At 57.9% G+C, this 15,766-nt stretch overlaps 1 protein-coding gene across 1 annotated transcript in view; it reads right to left on the bottom strand.

Annotated features, from left to right (window-relative positions):
• VAV2 (vav guanine nucleotide exchange factor 2) overlaps positions 1 to 15,766 on the bottom strand; it is a gene marked incomplete at its 5' end in the record, with an annotated part of 182,669 nt that overhangs the window by 131,089 nt on the left and 35,814 nt on the right. The window contains one exon of the mRNA XM_024762236.1: positions 11,122 to 11,238. Coding sequence (XP_024618004.1) covers positions 11,122 to 11,238 — 117 coding nt within the window. The remainder of the gene's footprint in view (positions 1 to 11,121; positions 11,239 to 15,766) is intronic.

The following is a 15,766-nucleotide window of genomic DNA, read 5'->3' as shown; positions in this document are numbered from 1 at the left end:
ATGCCCGTCATCACCGATCACTAGGGAATGCAAATCAAAACCACAATGAGAGACCACGTCACACCCATTAGGGGGGCTATTATCAAACACACACACACACACACACACACACACAGAAGATAACAAGTGTTGGTGAGAAGGTGGAGAAGTCGGCACCTTGTGCGCTGTCGGTGGGATGTAACATGGTGCAGAAGCGGTGGAAACCATTACGCTGGTGCCTCAAAAAACTGTAACACAAAACCACCATCTGATCTGGTAATTCCACTTCTGGGTATATAATCGAATGAAATGAAAGCAGGAACTCAAAAAGATATTTGCACACCTGTGTTCATAGCATGACTGACAATACCCCCCAGCCTCACCTGACCCACAGATCTCATTTGTAAACAAACCCCACATTCCGCAAGGCCTGCCCGAGGGCCTGGATCCATACACGTGAGACTGGAGACCCATCTTCTCCCACGCTTCCCCTCAAGAGCGAGAGCCACCAGGCTGGGGGTGGGGCATCTCCTCTTAGGACCGAGCACGGGCTTCACTCCATAGCGAGGGTGCTCGGCCTTCTGGGGCCCAGAGCCTTGGAAGGTGAGGGGGCTGCAGGTGTAGGAATCCAAGAATAAAAGGGGCGAACAAAGCTTTGCACACGCACGGGCACAGCAGCCGTGCTCACAACAGCCAAGACGTAGCAACCGCCCAAAGGCCCGGCAACGGGTGACGGATCAACAAGATCTGGTCCAGCCTTACAATGGAATACTACCCAGCCTGAGAAAGGAAGGGAATCCTGACACACGCTACAGCGTCGATGAACTTGAACACATTACGCTGAGTGAAAGAAGCCCGAACAGAAACTAAAGGCCACATCCCGTGAGATTGTGTCCATGTGAAATGTCCTGAACGGGCAAATCTGTAGACATAGAGATTAGTGGTTGCCAGGGGCTGGGGGATGGGAGAGGAGGAACTGGGGTTTCCTTTGGAACTCTGATCGAAAAGTTCCGGAACAAGACAGTGGTGATGGCTACACGGCACCGTAAATATATGCAATGCCACTGAAATGTATGCTTTAAAATGGTTAAAAAGGACGATGCAGGATGTATACTCCAGGGCTCCAGCCGAGACTCCCTAACCGGCATGTCAGGCGGTTGAACCAGCACCCTTGCTGGTGCGGACCTGGGGTAAATGGGCAGAGGTCTGAACCACAGCGGGGTCTCTCCCCCAGCAAGGTCACAGCCACACACCTTGGGATTCAGAGGCACTGCCCATAAACCCCGAAGGCCTGACCGGCCACAGACCCCCACCTGCCATGTGCTATTCGAAGAAGCAGTATTCCTTGGGAAAGGCCTTCCAGGATGCCAAGAAAGAACACTTTGTTACCATTAATTATTTACATCTTGTTTTTTTTCTTGGTCTCATTCAGCTTTTTTGCTGCAAACATCAAGTTGTCAGGCTTCAATAGAAACAATCTCTTGGGGTGCTAGGGAGAAACAATTAGCCAATTAAAATTTAATTAACTGTGGACACAGACCAAAAAAAAAACAGCATGCATGAGTGATGCCAGGACTAGTTGAGAAAATTCGACCTCCCAGCCCCCTCGGGTGGGGCCCTCAGGGTACAAGTCACGGATGGGAGTGAACCACGAGGTGTGCAGCTTACCCGACACCCACAGGGACCAGAAAGGCCCCTCCAACAACCACCGCCAAGAGGTCAGCCAGCCAGTCCAACCCTCTGTTCACAGATGCGGAAACTGAGGCCAGAGAGGAGCACAGGGGCCTGCCCACGTGCCAGGAGGTGCAGCGGCCGAAGCAGGGCTTGGACGCAACGCTCCTCACCCCCCACCCCGACTTCTCCATTGTACGTGTCTGCTGCCACCATAGGCACCCAAGTCCCCTCTCCCCAGGAATGATCCTAAGTGAGAAATGAGTCAATGGGTAGGACTCACCCACCAAGGATCACGGAGACACCTCCCTGGCCATCAGCTCCTCCCTGAACCCCTTCCAGGGGTAGCGGGGCCAAAACAAAGGCCCAGAGGCTCCCGGGCCTCACACACAAGACCTGCCCATCTCCCACAGGGCGGTGGACCCAGATCACTCACAGCTCTTCAGACCTTCAGGGACTCAACCACCAGAATGGAAACTTCCGGGGCTCCCCTGGTGGCGCAGTGGTTAAGAATCTGTCTGCCAATGCAGGGGACACGGGTTCAAGCCCTGGCCGGGGAACTTGATCCCACATGCCACGCAGCAACTAAGCCCGTGGGTCACAACTACTGAGCCTGTGCTCTAGAGCTCGCGTGCCACAACTACTGAGCCTGTGCTCTAGAGCTCGCGTGCCACAACTACTGAGCCTGTGCTCTAGAGCTCGCGTGCCACAACTACTGAGCCTGTGCTCTAGAGCTCGCGTGCCACAACTACTGAGCCTGTGCTCTAGAGCTCGCGAGCCACAACTACTGAGCCCACGAGCCACAACGACTGAAGCCTGGGCGCCTAGACCCCGTGCTCCGCAACAAGAGAAGCCACCACGATGAGAAGCCCGCGCACCGCAACGAAGATCAGCCCCGGCTCGCCGCAACTAGAGAAAGCCTGTGCGCAGCAACCAAGACCCAACGCAGCCAAAAATAAATAAATTTATAAAACAAAACACGAGACTTTCCCAGCCCTTGTCCACCATGCGGGCGATGACGGCCAGGAAGCAGAGAGAAAACTACTCCCAGCACCAGTGAGGAAACGTGGGGTCAGCATCTGAACGGCTTATTTGACTCTGCGTGTGCCTGCACGCGTGTGTACACACGTGTGCCCGGTGGTGAGTTCCTCTGAAAGCGGACGGGCTAAAAACATCCTGAAATGACAACCCTCCGTTAAAAGGAGGAAACGTTTTCAAGCAGAAGCTTGGAAAGCCTCAGCCAAAAGGCCTGCAGGTGGCTCTGCGGGGCCTGGAGGCCGCTACCGCCCCTCGGCAGCTGCATTTTAATATTTTAATCGGTAATTAGCGCCACGTGCATGCTGAGGACGCCAGCCTGGATCGCCTCCTGACGACATCGGGGCGGGGGTGCTGATGAACTCGCTGCAGCCTGGGCATGGGCAGCAGACAGGCCGCAGGTGAGCGCAGAGCAGCCGCGCTCAGCAAACGCATGAACTAACGCCAGGGAAACGAGCAAACACGGGGAGGCCCGGGCGAGGAGATCGGGCTGTCGGATGGATGCCCCGAGGCTGCCTGCTCCTTCCCGAGCAGAGCCCGGGAGCGGCCTGCATTCATCGAGGAGGAACTGACATCTCGATCTCGAACGCAGGGCAGTGGGGCGAGGGTGGCGGGTGAGGTTGGCACTCCAGGCACAGCGGGATGGGCTGTCGGCCACCCCCCTGCCCCGCTGCCAAGGCCACCGCCACCGGCTCCGCGCGGGCTGGTACAACGAGGGCACCACCCCCGGGACTCACGCACGCAGACAGGCAGCCGCACCGTCTCAAATCTTCCTCCAGCAGCTGAGACGGGGCCCATCTGCAGACCCATTTTACAGATGGGAAAACTACAGCCCCCAGGGGTAAGGCGACCTGTGTGGGTCAAGCCCACTCCCCAGCGTCACACTCTGTCCCAAGCCCCCGAAGGTGCCTCAATGGGTCCACTTTTACCTGGCTTCCAGAAGCATCGGAACTCTCAAGGAGTCCGGGGGTGAGTGTCTGCCGGAGGGGCCGGGGCAAGAGAAGGGGTCATGGCAATAGTGGGACAGATGGGAGGTCTGGCAAAGCAAACTGCTTTCCTCCCGTGTGCCAAATCCAGTAGACTGTCAGGGTCCTGGGGTGCGTGCAGAGGGGCTCGGTGGGAAGGTGCTGGGATCGATAAGTGATGCCTGCCCAGGGCTCTGCAGGGGGTGGCGGCATGTGCCAGGCGCTGCCATGCCAGGGGGACGGAGGAGGGGAAGGACAGGCTGATGATAAAAGAGGGTCCCAGGCAGAGAGGAAGAGTGGGACAGAGGGCCAGGAGGAAGGGCACCTCTACCACACAACCACCGAGGGGCCCTGAGGCCAGGGCAGCAGATCCAGGCTCTGGACGCAGCCAGAGCAGGTGGCAGCTGACCTGCGGACAGTCGGACGGACTGGGATGCTGGCGGACAGAGCCTGCTTCCCACATCCAGGACAGCTGTGACCAGCCTGCCCACCACCAGGGCCCTCAGGCAGCCCGTGAGGCCCCATCCCTAGCCCCCGCCTCCTAGAGCCCTGATTCCAGGGAGGTGGGTTTCCTCAGCTGTTACGGACCCCTCGTTTCAAACTGTGCTTTTAACCTCTTCAGAACACTTCCTATAAGCAAGATGTCAGGCACAATACGAAAGAGAAAACAGATAAAAGTGGACTCACTCCGATTCAGCAAGGCCCTGCCTTCCGCCTTCTCCTGGCCTCCAGAGACAGGCCCAGACGATTTAATCCACTGCAGGAGGGAATGCACCTCCTTGTGCCCTTTAAAAAGCTGATGGTCAGGGCTTCCCTGGTGGCGCAGTGGTTGAGAGTCTGCCTGCCGATGCAGGGGACGCGGGTTCGTGCCCCGGTCCGGGAAGATTCCACATACGGCGGAGCGGCTGGGCCCATGAGCCATGGCCGCTGAGCCTGTGCTCCACAACGGGAGAGGCCACAACAGTGAGAGGCCCGCGTACCGCAAAAAAAAAAAAAAATTTGGTCCCCAAAAAAAAAAAAAAAAAAAAAAGGCTGATGGTCTGCCCTCTCCTCCTGAGTCAGGCCTCCTGTGGCCTCTCCCCAGACAGCCCTGCCAGCCTCCACGCTGCCTCCCGGCCCCCATATCGCCCTCCTGGCCTCCACACTGGCCCCACATTAGCTTCCCAGCCCCCTGCAGATGGCAGAATTCCACAGAGCTGACCACTCCTTGCCCCTGCAAACAGTTGCCTCGCTTGGCAGAGGGAAGGGGCACGGCAGAACGCAGAACTCGGCCTCCGCCGTCCGCAGGACCCGAATCGACTCCCCAGTTCCACCACTGCCGCGGGACACAAGCGAGACGCAGCCTCTCTCGGTTTCCTTCCTCACTTCCTGAGGCCCCTGAAGACGGCAGGAGCTCACAGATGCAAAGATCTGGGCACACAGCGCACCGGGCTCCGCAGGAGGCGGGAAGCACGGGAGGGGTGCCGGCGGGAGGGCTCCCGGCAGGGCCGGCACTTGGGAGAAACACTGCGTGCCCCACCTCGTGCACTGACTTAAGGAGAGGCCTGTTGTCCGCCCCCAGCCATGCTGAGGGCCAGGTTTAACCGCTTCAGAAGTTTCTGAGCCCAGCAAAATGTTTTCATGGATAATAAATAGGAGAATTCAACCCGTTTACTAGAGGGTGTGCTCTGCTCTTGAACTCAGATGAGAGAAACAGCCTCGCAGACCTTCCTCCCGGGTTGTTAATTCCACTCAAAACGGGGGGGCTAAAGTGAGCCGAGCTGACCAGGTAGGGCTGCAGGTCCAGGGCGGCCCAGGCTGGGGACACGCAGGGAATTGGGCCCCCGACGTGGGCGATGGGGCCCCCCCCCGGGCCCGCCTGAGCCTCCTGACCCACCGAGGGCACCAGGGCCTTCTGCGAAATGCCTCACCCTCACCCCGTCGCCACCAACAGCTTCCCGGCTCCTCCAGTAAGATCCACAGACTCGCGCAAAGACAGATTGGTGCACTGCCTCCCATCCCAGGTTGGATTCTAGGCACCAGAAGAGAGCATGAACGTCCCTACAGCCAGGCAGCCCGTGGTCTGGTCAGGGCACTGTGACCCGCAGCCCTGGTAAGGAAGGAAACTGCTTAGACGGTGGATAGCACTGGGCCCAGGGGGCATCCCCCCCGTTTTAAATAGCGCGATTTGAGCCAAGGCCCCAGGAGGTGAGGGTGGTGGCCTGCGATGAGAACGAGTGAGTGAACTGGCAGGAAACCGGGAGCGGGTCCCAGGAAAGACAGCCCAGGACCACTCAGAGCCAGAGGCCGGCCATGGCCTCCTGGAGGCTGGGGTCCACCCCCTGGGCCCCCGCTCCCTCCTCCCTCCCTGCCTGATGCCCACCCAGAGGACAGACTCGCCTCCTACAAAGCTTTCTCAGTTCCACCCCTGGCTTCACGGTGCAAGTAAACACGCCCAGTAGGTGGCTGGTCCACAAAGGATTATAACGAAGATGATGATGAAATCTCCATCTGTTCACTGACCACCGGGTCCCAGCCCACACGCAGAGCTGTCCGTAACACAGCGCCCGTGGGGCTCCGATCAACAGGGGAGAGCTGGTACGACCACTCGCATCTTCCAGATGAGGAAATGAGGTTCCGGGAAAGTCGCCAGCCCAGGGTCACTGCCTGGACCGACCCCAGCAGCAATGCCAGGCGGGACCAGACGTGTTGGCAAAGCCACCACTTCACCGCCCTACTCAGGAGGCTCACGGCGAGGAGACGAGGCTGTCCTTCCATGGTGACTTTTATCCACAATCTCTGGGACCACAGTGACTTTTATCCACAATCTCTGGGACCACGGTGACTTTCATCCACAATCTCTGCGACCAAGACACCAGAAGAAAGCCACAAAAACCCTGCAGCCTCACCAGGATCCTCCGTCCAAAACTGCCAACCAGATTCCACGCTAAGGCACCCCGGGAAGACCCAGCCCATCCCGGCCGCCCACTCGGCCTTCCCGCGCTCCTTCCCTTCCTGGGCCCTGTGCATCTGACGGACGCCCAGAACAGGACTCGAGGGAACGCGAGAAGGAGCCGTCAAGGAGGCAGCAGGGCCCCGGTCTCAGCAGCAAGCCCACCGGCTGACGCCCTCCACACCAGGCGGCTTGGCCTTTAGCTCCCATCTCAGGCCCTTCGCTCAAACCTTCCCTGACGGGACCGGTTTGAGCAGAAACCTAATACCTTTAATGCGACCATTCGGGGAAAATACCAGGGACAGGGGCCAAAAAAAAAAAAAGACTTCCGGAACCAACTTTCTGGATCCCTCAGCGCCTGCTGGAGCTCGCCGGATGGGTGAGCAGAGGGACAAATTACTAGTAAAAGTGATAAGACCCGTATGTTTGCTTCCTGGCCGAGGCCGCGTAACACTACCGCACCCTGGGGTCACGTCCTCGTTCTATCCCTGCAGAAGCGAAAGCTCAGAGTCCAGGTACCCGCAGAGCGCGATCCACGCTGGGTCTAACCGACAGGAAGCCCCCCTCCCCGCCGCCCACCCCCTCCATCGCCGTGCTCTGGACGGATGAGAGAAGGCTGGCTGCACCCGGGGGCCCGCAGCCCTCCAGCGTCTCCGGGGGTCCACCTGCCTGCCGCGGGCCGGGAAGCAGAGGGAGCCCAGTCGGCATGAGCTGCCCCTCCCAGCGCTCCTCCCAGGGTCAGGAAACACTTTCTGGAATTTCATGCACCCCAAAACATCAGCTCCTCTCCAGGGGCCAGGGGCCAGGGGGCGGGTGGGGGACCCTGCTGGTTCTGGAAACAGGAAGAATATGCCTGCACGTCGGCCCAACTCCGTTCGGTGGCTTCCTGGGAAGAGGGCTGATCACTCCCCGACAACGGGGGGCTTCTGCTGCAGCCGAGCTCACACCGCACGTGAGCCGCTCCGCACCCACACGGCAGAGGAAGGGCTCCGGGGTCACGGCCACACGGTGGGCCAGCACGGCCAGCTCCAGGGGCAGAGTTCAGAGCCTTCACTTTCCCACCCCTTTTTTCTACCGTGACCTGCACGACGGCTCATCTGGGTGACCCTCGGAAGGCAAAGGTCATGCAAGTCTCTCTGTTTGATCTCTGCCATAGTAAGTGTTTAATAAATTCTTGGTCAATTGAATGCTTAACGGGTAGATGGGTGGAAGGACCAAGGAATGAATGCCTTTTCGCTTCTCAAGGAATGACTCCAATTTGAGAGACTTGGGAAGCTGAGAGGCAGCTGTTTAGTAAAAGAACACCACCACCCAGAACCCAGACAGGACCTGAATGCTATAAGCCTCCTTCGATAATAGCAAAGAAAAAAAAAAAAGACCTGGAAATTTCTAAAACCAGCTATCCCAAAAGGATTCTTTCTGCTCCTGAATCCTATGTAAGTGGAGGACGCCCAGGCAAAAAGTGCAAAAGAGACCTTAAAGCCCTGCTCCCACCCACCCCCATGAGAGACCACAGCCACCCCCAAGCCCTTTCCCAACCAGGCAAGAATCGGCCTCAGTGTCATCTCAACACAGGCTCCAGGTAATTCCGGTCAGCAGAGACTGGACTCGACCCTACTGATCGATCCTTCTGCCCGCGCCGGGCTGGCGGTGGCAGTAAGGGGACAGCAGAACAAGCATCACATCTTCATGGTCTGACATCACTGAGCACCGCCAGGCACGTCTGGACTAGCCTGGGCGTCCCCACTGGATGGGGCTCCTGGAGGGCAAAAGGCGAATCTGGCCCGTGGGAACCTGGGCGAGTGTCTGCTGTCTCTGTGCTCAGAGCCAACTCTCACATGGTGACGGCCTTCCCAAGCCCAGCCCAGGAAGTCACACCTGAGTGAGGGGCCCGACCTCCCCAGACCTGCTCCCGTCCCGCAGTCTGGAGCCCCAGCTCTGCCTGCCCGTCCACAACTGCCCTGGGGCGGGGACAGTCCCCAAACGGGACCAGGGCAGGCAGCGGTGCAGCGGGGAGGAGCCGGGGTCTTGCTTACGTGCGTGCCTTCCAGGGGATCCTGTCCCCGGGCGTCGGGGGGACGAGCCGAGCAAAGCAGGCTCTGGTCAGTGGCTCCCACATGGCTAGAAGCTCCTCTCGGCACCCCAGCCTCTGCTGGCCCCGCGTCAAACTCAGCTCAGGCTGCTGACCACGGGTTTACCGCGCTCAGAAAACTAGGCAGGTTAAGTGGGAGAGCAGTGCACGGATGCTCAGCCAGACAGACACAGGGAGGACGGCGGGAGGGCCAGGCTGGGCTCCGGAAGTCTGCGCGAACAAAACGATGCAGAGAAACTAAGAGAGGGGAAGCTGCCACCAACCTGTGCTGGTCACCAAACCTGGGGGCAGCACCGCCGTTTAATGAGCACCTACTATGGGCCGGGCACCAGGCAGAGGGCTCCCCGGCCCACGTGGTCCTTGGCAAACCGAGGTGGGTCAGAGTCACTGCCAGTAAGTGGACCCAGGTTTGTGAACCAGGTCTGTCGGAGTCGACGTGAAGGGCAGGAACGGAACCAGGGCAGCCCTGCCCTTCCCAGAGCCTCGGGTCTCCCTGCAGGACGTGAGGCTGAGCCCAGGCCCCTCGGCTCCTGCGTTGCATTCCCGGCCCCCACACCGTGACTCACAGTCGAGATCCCCTGCCCACTCCTGGCCTGCCCCGAGCGGCCCCTCTGCAGGCAGCTGGCACGCCCCGCCGGGGCCAAACCACCCCACTGGAACCGCTGACGACCATAAGGGGTGCCCCCTTTCACAGTGTTCGGCCACGGTTGGCAGGTCACGTGATGAGAGTTGAATCCAAATTTATGTACGTGTTACGTGACTGCACTCGGCTCAAGTAAAGTAATGAGCACCTACTACAGACCGGGCGCTCTGTGTGTCACAGCTGGCCAAGAAATGGGTTTGGCCAGGGCTGATCCTGTCTTTTCCTCTATGCAATTATTTTAAATACCAGTTGTGTATATCAGTGTTTGTGCGTGTGTGTGTGTGTGTGTATGTGCTCCGAAGGCCGTTCCCCAAAGTCCAGAGCCACTGGCTTCTCCCCTGCCCAGGGCACTGCTGGTCACAAGGAGAAATAAGAACAGGAGAGAGGTTCTAAGCCATCTATAAAGCAAGACTGTGAAAACTGAGAAAAGCCCGCTTATGGGAAAGGACACCAGCACAGCTCCATGCAAGCTCCCAAGGCTCCTGCCCCAGCAGACACGCCCCCAGGCAGAGGGGAAGAAGGCGGCCTCAGAGTCCTGGGCAAGTGCCCTACAGCCAGAGGGACTTGGGTGAGTCATTTAAGAGAGGAAGAGAAAACTCTAAGAGCTGAGTGCTGACACTAAGAGACAGGCTCTTGAACAGGTCCCGGAATCTCGTTTCTGGAGAATTTCAGAACTAAAGAAGAGGACCGTCAGGCCCAGGTGGCTTATGGGAAACTCCTAGTCATTGATGCTAATTTGACACTTCACAGCACTTCAAATAAGGGCTCTTCTTGGAACTGACTCCTCAGCATTTGCAAGTGCAAATACAAAACTCCCCTCGCGTTTCATAAACCATGTATTCACAGAACTCGTCCGCAAACACCAGGTCCCTTACGATAACGGTCCTCAGATAAAGCAGGCAATAAATATCTCTGATATTTCCCACCAGCAGGTGGAAATGGCCCCGGGTAGTCCTGGGCCGGCAGCAGAGGGAAGGGCCCTCCAAGAGCACGCAGGAACTCAGGAACAGCGGGGCCACAGGGCGGCAAAGAGCCAGGCCTGATTCAAGCCCTCGGCCCCTGATCCATCAACAAGGTATCACGTCCTGACCCCATCTTTTAAAATGAGGGACCTTGGAACTGTTGGCTTCCAGATGGAACGTGACGCCCTGCTTTGACACTCTGAACACAGGCTCACCAGGAAGCCGCAATGAGCCATACCCTCACCTGGCCTTTTGCACCTACCTGCCCAGCCTCAGGTTCCCTTCACCTGTGCCAGCAGGACTCCCAGACAGCTGCCAGGGACACTTTCTGAGAACACGGGGAGACTTCCCGGGTTATCTGCCACGGACCCAGGGAATCACCTCCAGGGACCAGGGAGTTCAGATAACCCCACCCCCGCCTCGCCCGACACCTGCTCAGAGCCAGACGGCCCTGCTTGTTTCAGTATAATCTTGATGGCTCCCTTCTCGGAGCGCCACAGTAACAGCGGTACCTGCATCACCTCAGCTGACCCACGGAGCTGGTGCCCTTTCTCCCACAAAGAATGGGAGACTCGGGGCAGGAAGTAAATGCTTAGGGTCGCTCAGCTAGAAAGGCAGGGCCAGGGCTGCATCCCCGGTACTGGCCTCGTCCAGGCCCGGCTTTCCCCTCATCCTCCTGGATTCAGGATGCCTGACTACACCCTGAGCAGCCTGAGAGGCGGGAGGGGCCGTCCTGCTGCCCCAGCCCCCGATGCACCCCCTCCTGTTTGTAACACAGCCAGGCCTGCACCTGCCCACCGGGCTCTGCGCGGAGGGGCCCATCCCGGAAAGAGGCCACTCACCTTCCCAAAGTCTCGGACATCGAAGAGGTCGAAGGGGTCAAACAGCTCGCTGTTCCTGAGTCCAAATTTGTCGTGGCAGACTTTAAGGAAGGTGCGAATGTTCTTCAAACACAGGAACTAGAGGAGAGAAGGGAAAATTACTCAACCTGCACGGTCTGTACGGGCAGTAACGCTAACAGCTGCAAACTCTGCCTCCGTGCGCCGACCTGGACCAGCGCTTCTCTGCTCGGAGAAGACACCACGGCCATCCCACTGGCCCTGGCCATTCCTGGCCATCTGCCCCGTGCCCCTGCCCAGGGATCCACACGTTTCAACTCCGACAATCACGGCTGGAACAAAATAGGCTGCTTTTCAGTCAGCAGGCACAGAGCGGGCACTCACAGAAGTGCACACTGCCTTCCCCACACAGACGCAGCCCCCGTTACTTTACACGTGACAAAGCCCTACAGCAGCCATGGGGACCCCTGGAGCAGCACATGCCAGACAGGCAGGGGGCCACTGGGAGCACAAAGGCCAGCATCAGAATCCCAGATCAGGGGCTTCCCTGGTGGCGCAGTGGTTGAGAGTCCGCCTGCCGACGCAGGGGACACGGGTTCGTGCCCCGGTCCGGGAAGATCCCACATGTCGCGGAGCGGCTGGGCCCGTGAGCCATGGCCGCTGAGGCTGCGCGTCCGGAGCCTGTGCTCCACAACGGGAGAGACTACAACAGTGAGAGGCCCGCGTACCACAAAAAAAAAAAAATATCCCAGATCAGCATCCACAGTACCTTCTCCACCCAGTAACCCAGAATCTGAGCTCCCAGCTTGCAGCGGGCTTGGCAACACAATCGGAGGCATGCGGTGAGGGGGCAAACAGGGTCGCCAGCTTCAGTCCCCGTGGAAAAAGCTGGTAAAGACTTGGGGGCAGCAGGCAAGGTGGCCTGGAGCGCAGACCTTGCAGTCACAGGGCCCTGGGTTCGAATTCTGTCCAATGACTCTGGTGGGACCAGGGGAGAGTGGCTTCGGCTCCTGAGGCCTGGTTCCCTAACAGGACGTGCCTGGCTGGGTTAACTATCCACCCTGACGGCACAGACTGGGCATTAGGTAGGTGGGAGCCATCAGCCCACACAGTCCAGTTTGGCGTGGGCGTCCACGAGGTGAGGGCCACGGTGCACACAGCTGAACGCTAACCCAGGGTTCAGACCAGTTGTCCCCATGGTAACCACTCACTAAGGGCCCAACAGCTCAACTTCAAGAGACCTGCAGAGAGCCTGGACTCCTCATCGGAAACTCAGACGAACAGACAGATTTAGATGAAGGATGAGTCAGAATCAGAAGCTACGCAGGCCCAGCGTAAACCAAGATGCGCTGAGAACGCCCACAGGACACATGGCGCCCCAGCAGAGATGCGAATCTCCCCACCCAGCTGCACCCAGTGGGCATTACCCCCGGCTGGGGAGCACCCCCCCCATGGGGCCACTCCTCCCTCCTGGCTGGAGCTGGTCACTGGTCAGAGAAGACCCCAGCTTACATGCTTGCAGTATATTAGCTATTCTCTATCTGTGTGTGTGGGTATCTGGGTGTGTGGATCTGGGTGTGTATCTCTCTGCGTTTATCTTTGTGTATCAGGATATATCTGTGTTTGCATCACTGTGTGTTTATCTGTGTATCTCTATGTGTTTGTGTGGTTCAGTGTGTATGTGTGTGTGTTTATCTGTGCGTATCAGGATGCATCTGTGTTTGTATCTCTGTATTTATCTGTGTGTATCTGTGTGTTTGTGTGTATCTGTGTGTGTATCTCTGTATCAGTGTGTATCTGTTTATCTGTGTATGTCTGTGTGTGTATTTTTTCTGAACACCTGAGAGTAAAATGCAGACGTGACCCCCTTCCCCCAAACATCTGAGCGTGTATTTCCTGAGAACAAGAACACCCCCCTGCACAATCCCAGCACCAATGTCAAAATCAGGCAATTAACGTAGGTCCCACACCTTACCTCAACTAGAGCCAGGACTCACGTTTTTTCAATAGATAAAGATAAAGGACAATCAAAACGTCCTGATAGAAAAAAATATATTCTGGCCCAAGCATCCAATCTCGGCCCACACACGATTTTAGTCATCACGTCCCTTTTGTCTCCATGAACCTAGAAGAGCTTTCTCCAACAGAACTTTCTGGAAGGATGGAAATGTCCTGTGTGCGCCGTCCAGTAGGGCAGCACCAGGCACACGTGCCCGCTGAGCGCTTGAGATGTGGCCAGTCCAACTGAACAACTGCACTTTGTTTTAAAATAAATTTATTCATTATTTTTGGCTGCGTTGGGCCTTCGTTGCTGCGCGCAGGCTTTCTCTAGCTGCGGCAAGCAGGGGCTACTCTTCGTTGCGGTGCGCGGGCCTCTCATTGCGGTGGCTTCTCTTGTTGCGGAGCACGGGCTCTCGGCGCATGGGCTCAGTAGTTGTGGCACTTGAGCTCAGTAGTTGTGGCTCGCGGGCTTAGGTGCTCTGCGGCATGTGGGATCTTCCCGGACCAGGGCTCAAACCCGTGTCCCCTGCATCGGCAGGCGGATTCTTAACCACTGCGCCACCAGGGAAGCCCAACAACTGCACTTTTAAGGTAACTGTATTCTAATGAATTTAAATTTAATAGCAAAACCGGCTACAGCTACTGGTTTGAACGTGTGGACCTAAAACCCTCCAGTCTTTGTCTTCCTTGACCGGACATTTTTGAAGAAACACAAACACAAAAAGACAAATACTGTAGGATTTCCCTGACATGCGGGACCTAGGATAAGTAAATCCATGGAGACAGAAAGAGGGCGGAGGCTGGGGAGTTAGTGTTTAATGGGGACAGAGTTTCACTTTAGGAAGATGAACAAGTTCTGCCTGTTACACGGCATTGTCAATGTACTTAGTGCCACTGAATCGTACACTTAAAAACGGTTAAAAAGGTAAATTTGTTTGTACGTCTGTTATTGGTGTTAACCTGTTTTATTGTGAAGCATAACACACACAGTGGATCCCCAGAAGAAGAAGGTAGATCTGTGGTTTGGGCCGTACCCCGCCCCGCGGCACGTGGGATCTTCGGTCCCCAACCAGGGATCGAACCCGCGCCCCCTGCATTGGAAGCACGGCACCTTAACCACCGGACCGCCAGGGAAGGCCCAATGGTAAATTTTATGTCTTGTATATTTCACCACCATAAAAAATTTTAATTCACAAAACAGACCCACAGGGAGGAGGCCACGTGACGACGGAAGTGGAGACTGAGGCGATGCTCCCAGGAGCCAAGGAACCACCAGGAACTGGGAGAGGGGCTGGGACACATCCTTCCACCAAGACCCCAAGAGACAGCCCACCCTGCGGTCACCTGGATCTCAGACGCCCAGAACCGCGACTTCAGCTGTTTCCACCCACCCCCAGCCCCCACCCGGAGGAGGGGCCTGAACCAGAGCTGCGCCGGCCCCCTCAGCCCTGCAGCTCCAGACCCTCTTCCCGCCCGCCCTGCAGGCCCGGCTGCGGCGTCCAGCCAGCTCCGGCCTTTTCTACACCACTCGCCTCTGATTTCCACTAAGCCTCTATTTTAATTCCTCCTCAGCCTCCCGTTTTTAGAGTTAATTACACAGCTCCTAAACATAATGGCAGCCGGCAAGGCCAGGCTTCCCTTGGGGGCTCAGGCGGGGCAGGCGACCCGTGTGCACAGTGTCTGCCCAGCCTGGTCCCACCCCCAATGTGGCCACTCGGGCCCCTCACCTTCCAGAACCGCTCCCTGTGTGGTCTGGGCCCACCCCAGGCTGGCGGTGGACAACAGCCGCACAGACAGGCTCAGACCGCAGGGCAAGGGGCACGGCAGGACTGGGAGAAAGCACCCGGGCCGCCAGCGGTCCACGGGTGCCTGTGCGCCTGACGCCGCGCTGCAGCCTCTGCCCTCCCTCCAGGAATTCACCCCATTTCACAGGTAAGGTAACTGGCGCCCAGGCAGCGGAGAACTTTGGCTCCAGATTAGAAGGTGGCCAAGCCAAGAGTTGAACCCAAGTGTGCTTCCAGAGCGGTGACGGCCCTTTGAGAGGATGGGGCCTACCTCCAGGATGCCCTGAGTCCTGGGTCCCCCTTGTCCGGTGTGCTTACCAACAGCATCCCTTTCATTCCCATAAGTGGCCCCGTTTGAATAAGGGATATGGTCACCGTCTCCCTCATTGTACAATTAGGGAAAGTGAGGCCCAGAGACTCACCTTCCTCCAGTCCCCTCCTTCCCCACCACCCCTGGGCTGGGAGGGTGCGTCATCGGAGCCTGGCCAATCAGAGCCACGTGGTCCCTCACTCCCAGCAGAATCGGCTTCTGATTCTGGGACAGAGACTCCTGAGGGGTGAGGGTGAGGGGACCAGGGCTGAAGCGGCTGCAGGCACGTCTCAGCCACAGGCTGGGTGACAGTGGGTGGGGTCAGCGGCCAGCGTGAAGCCTGAAGCTGCCCCCCCTTGTCTTGTGGCCAGAGAAGGCCTGACGGCCGGCCGTGTCCCTGTGGCTTCAGGGGTAAGTGGCATTCTTCTGTCTCCTCGGCCGGCGGGGCCCTCTATGAAGGGCGGCCACAATAAGGGTCTGTCCCGGGAAAACTGGCCCCTTGACAAGCGGCCCAGACCGGAGGCAGCGCCGTTGTATTGGTTGAGGGCATCCC

The sequence above is a fragment of the Neophocaena asiaeorientalis genome, unplaced genomic scaffold (genome assembly GCF_003031525.2).
Source record: "Neophocaena asiaeorientalis asiaeorientalis breed wild unplaced genomic scaffold, Neophocaena_asiaeorientalis_V1.1 scaffold78, whole genome shotgun sequence".
In the NCBI taxonomy this organism is placed as follows: Eukaryota; Metazoa; Chordata; class Mammalia; order Artiodactyla; family Phocoenidae; genus Neophocaena; species Neophocaena asiaeorientalis.
The sequence above is the reverse complement of the archived record's forward strand: the minus strand, read 5'-3'. Positions and strand labels throughout refer to the sequence as shown.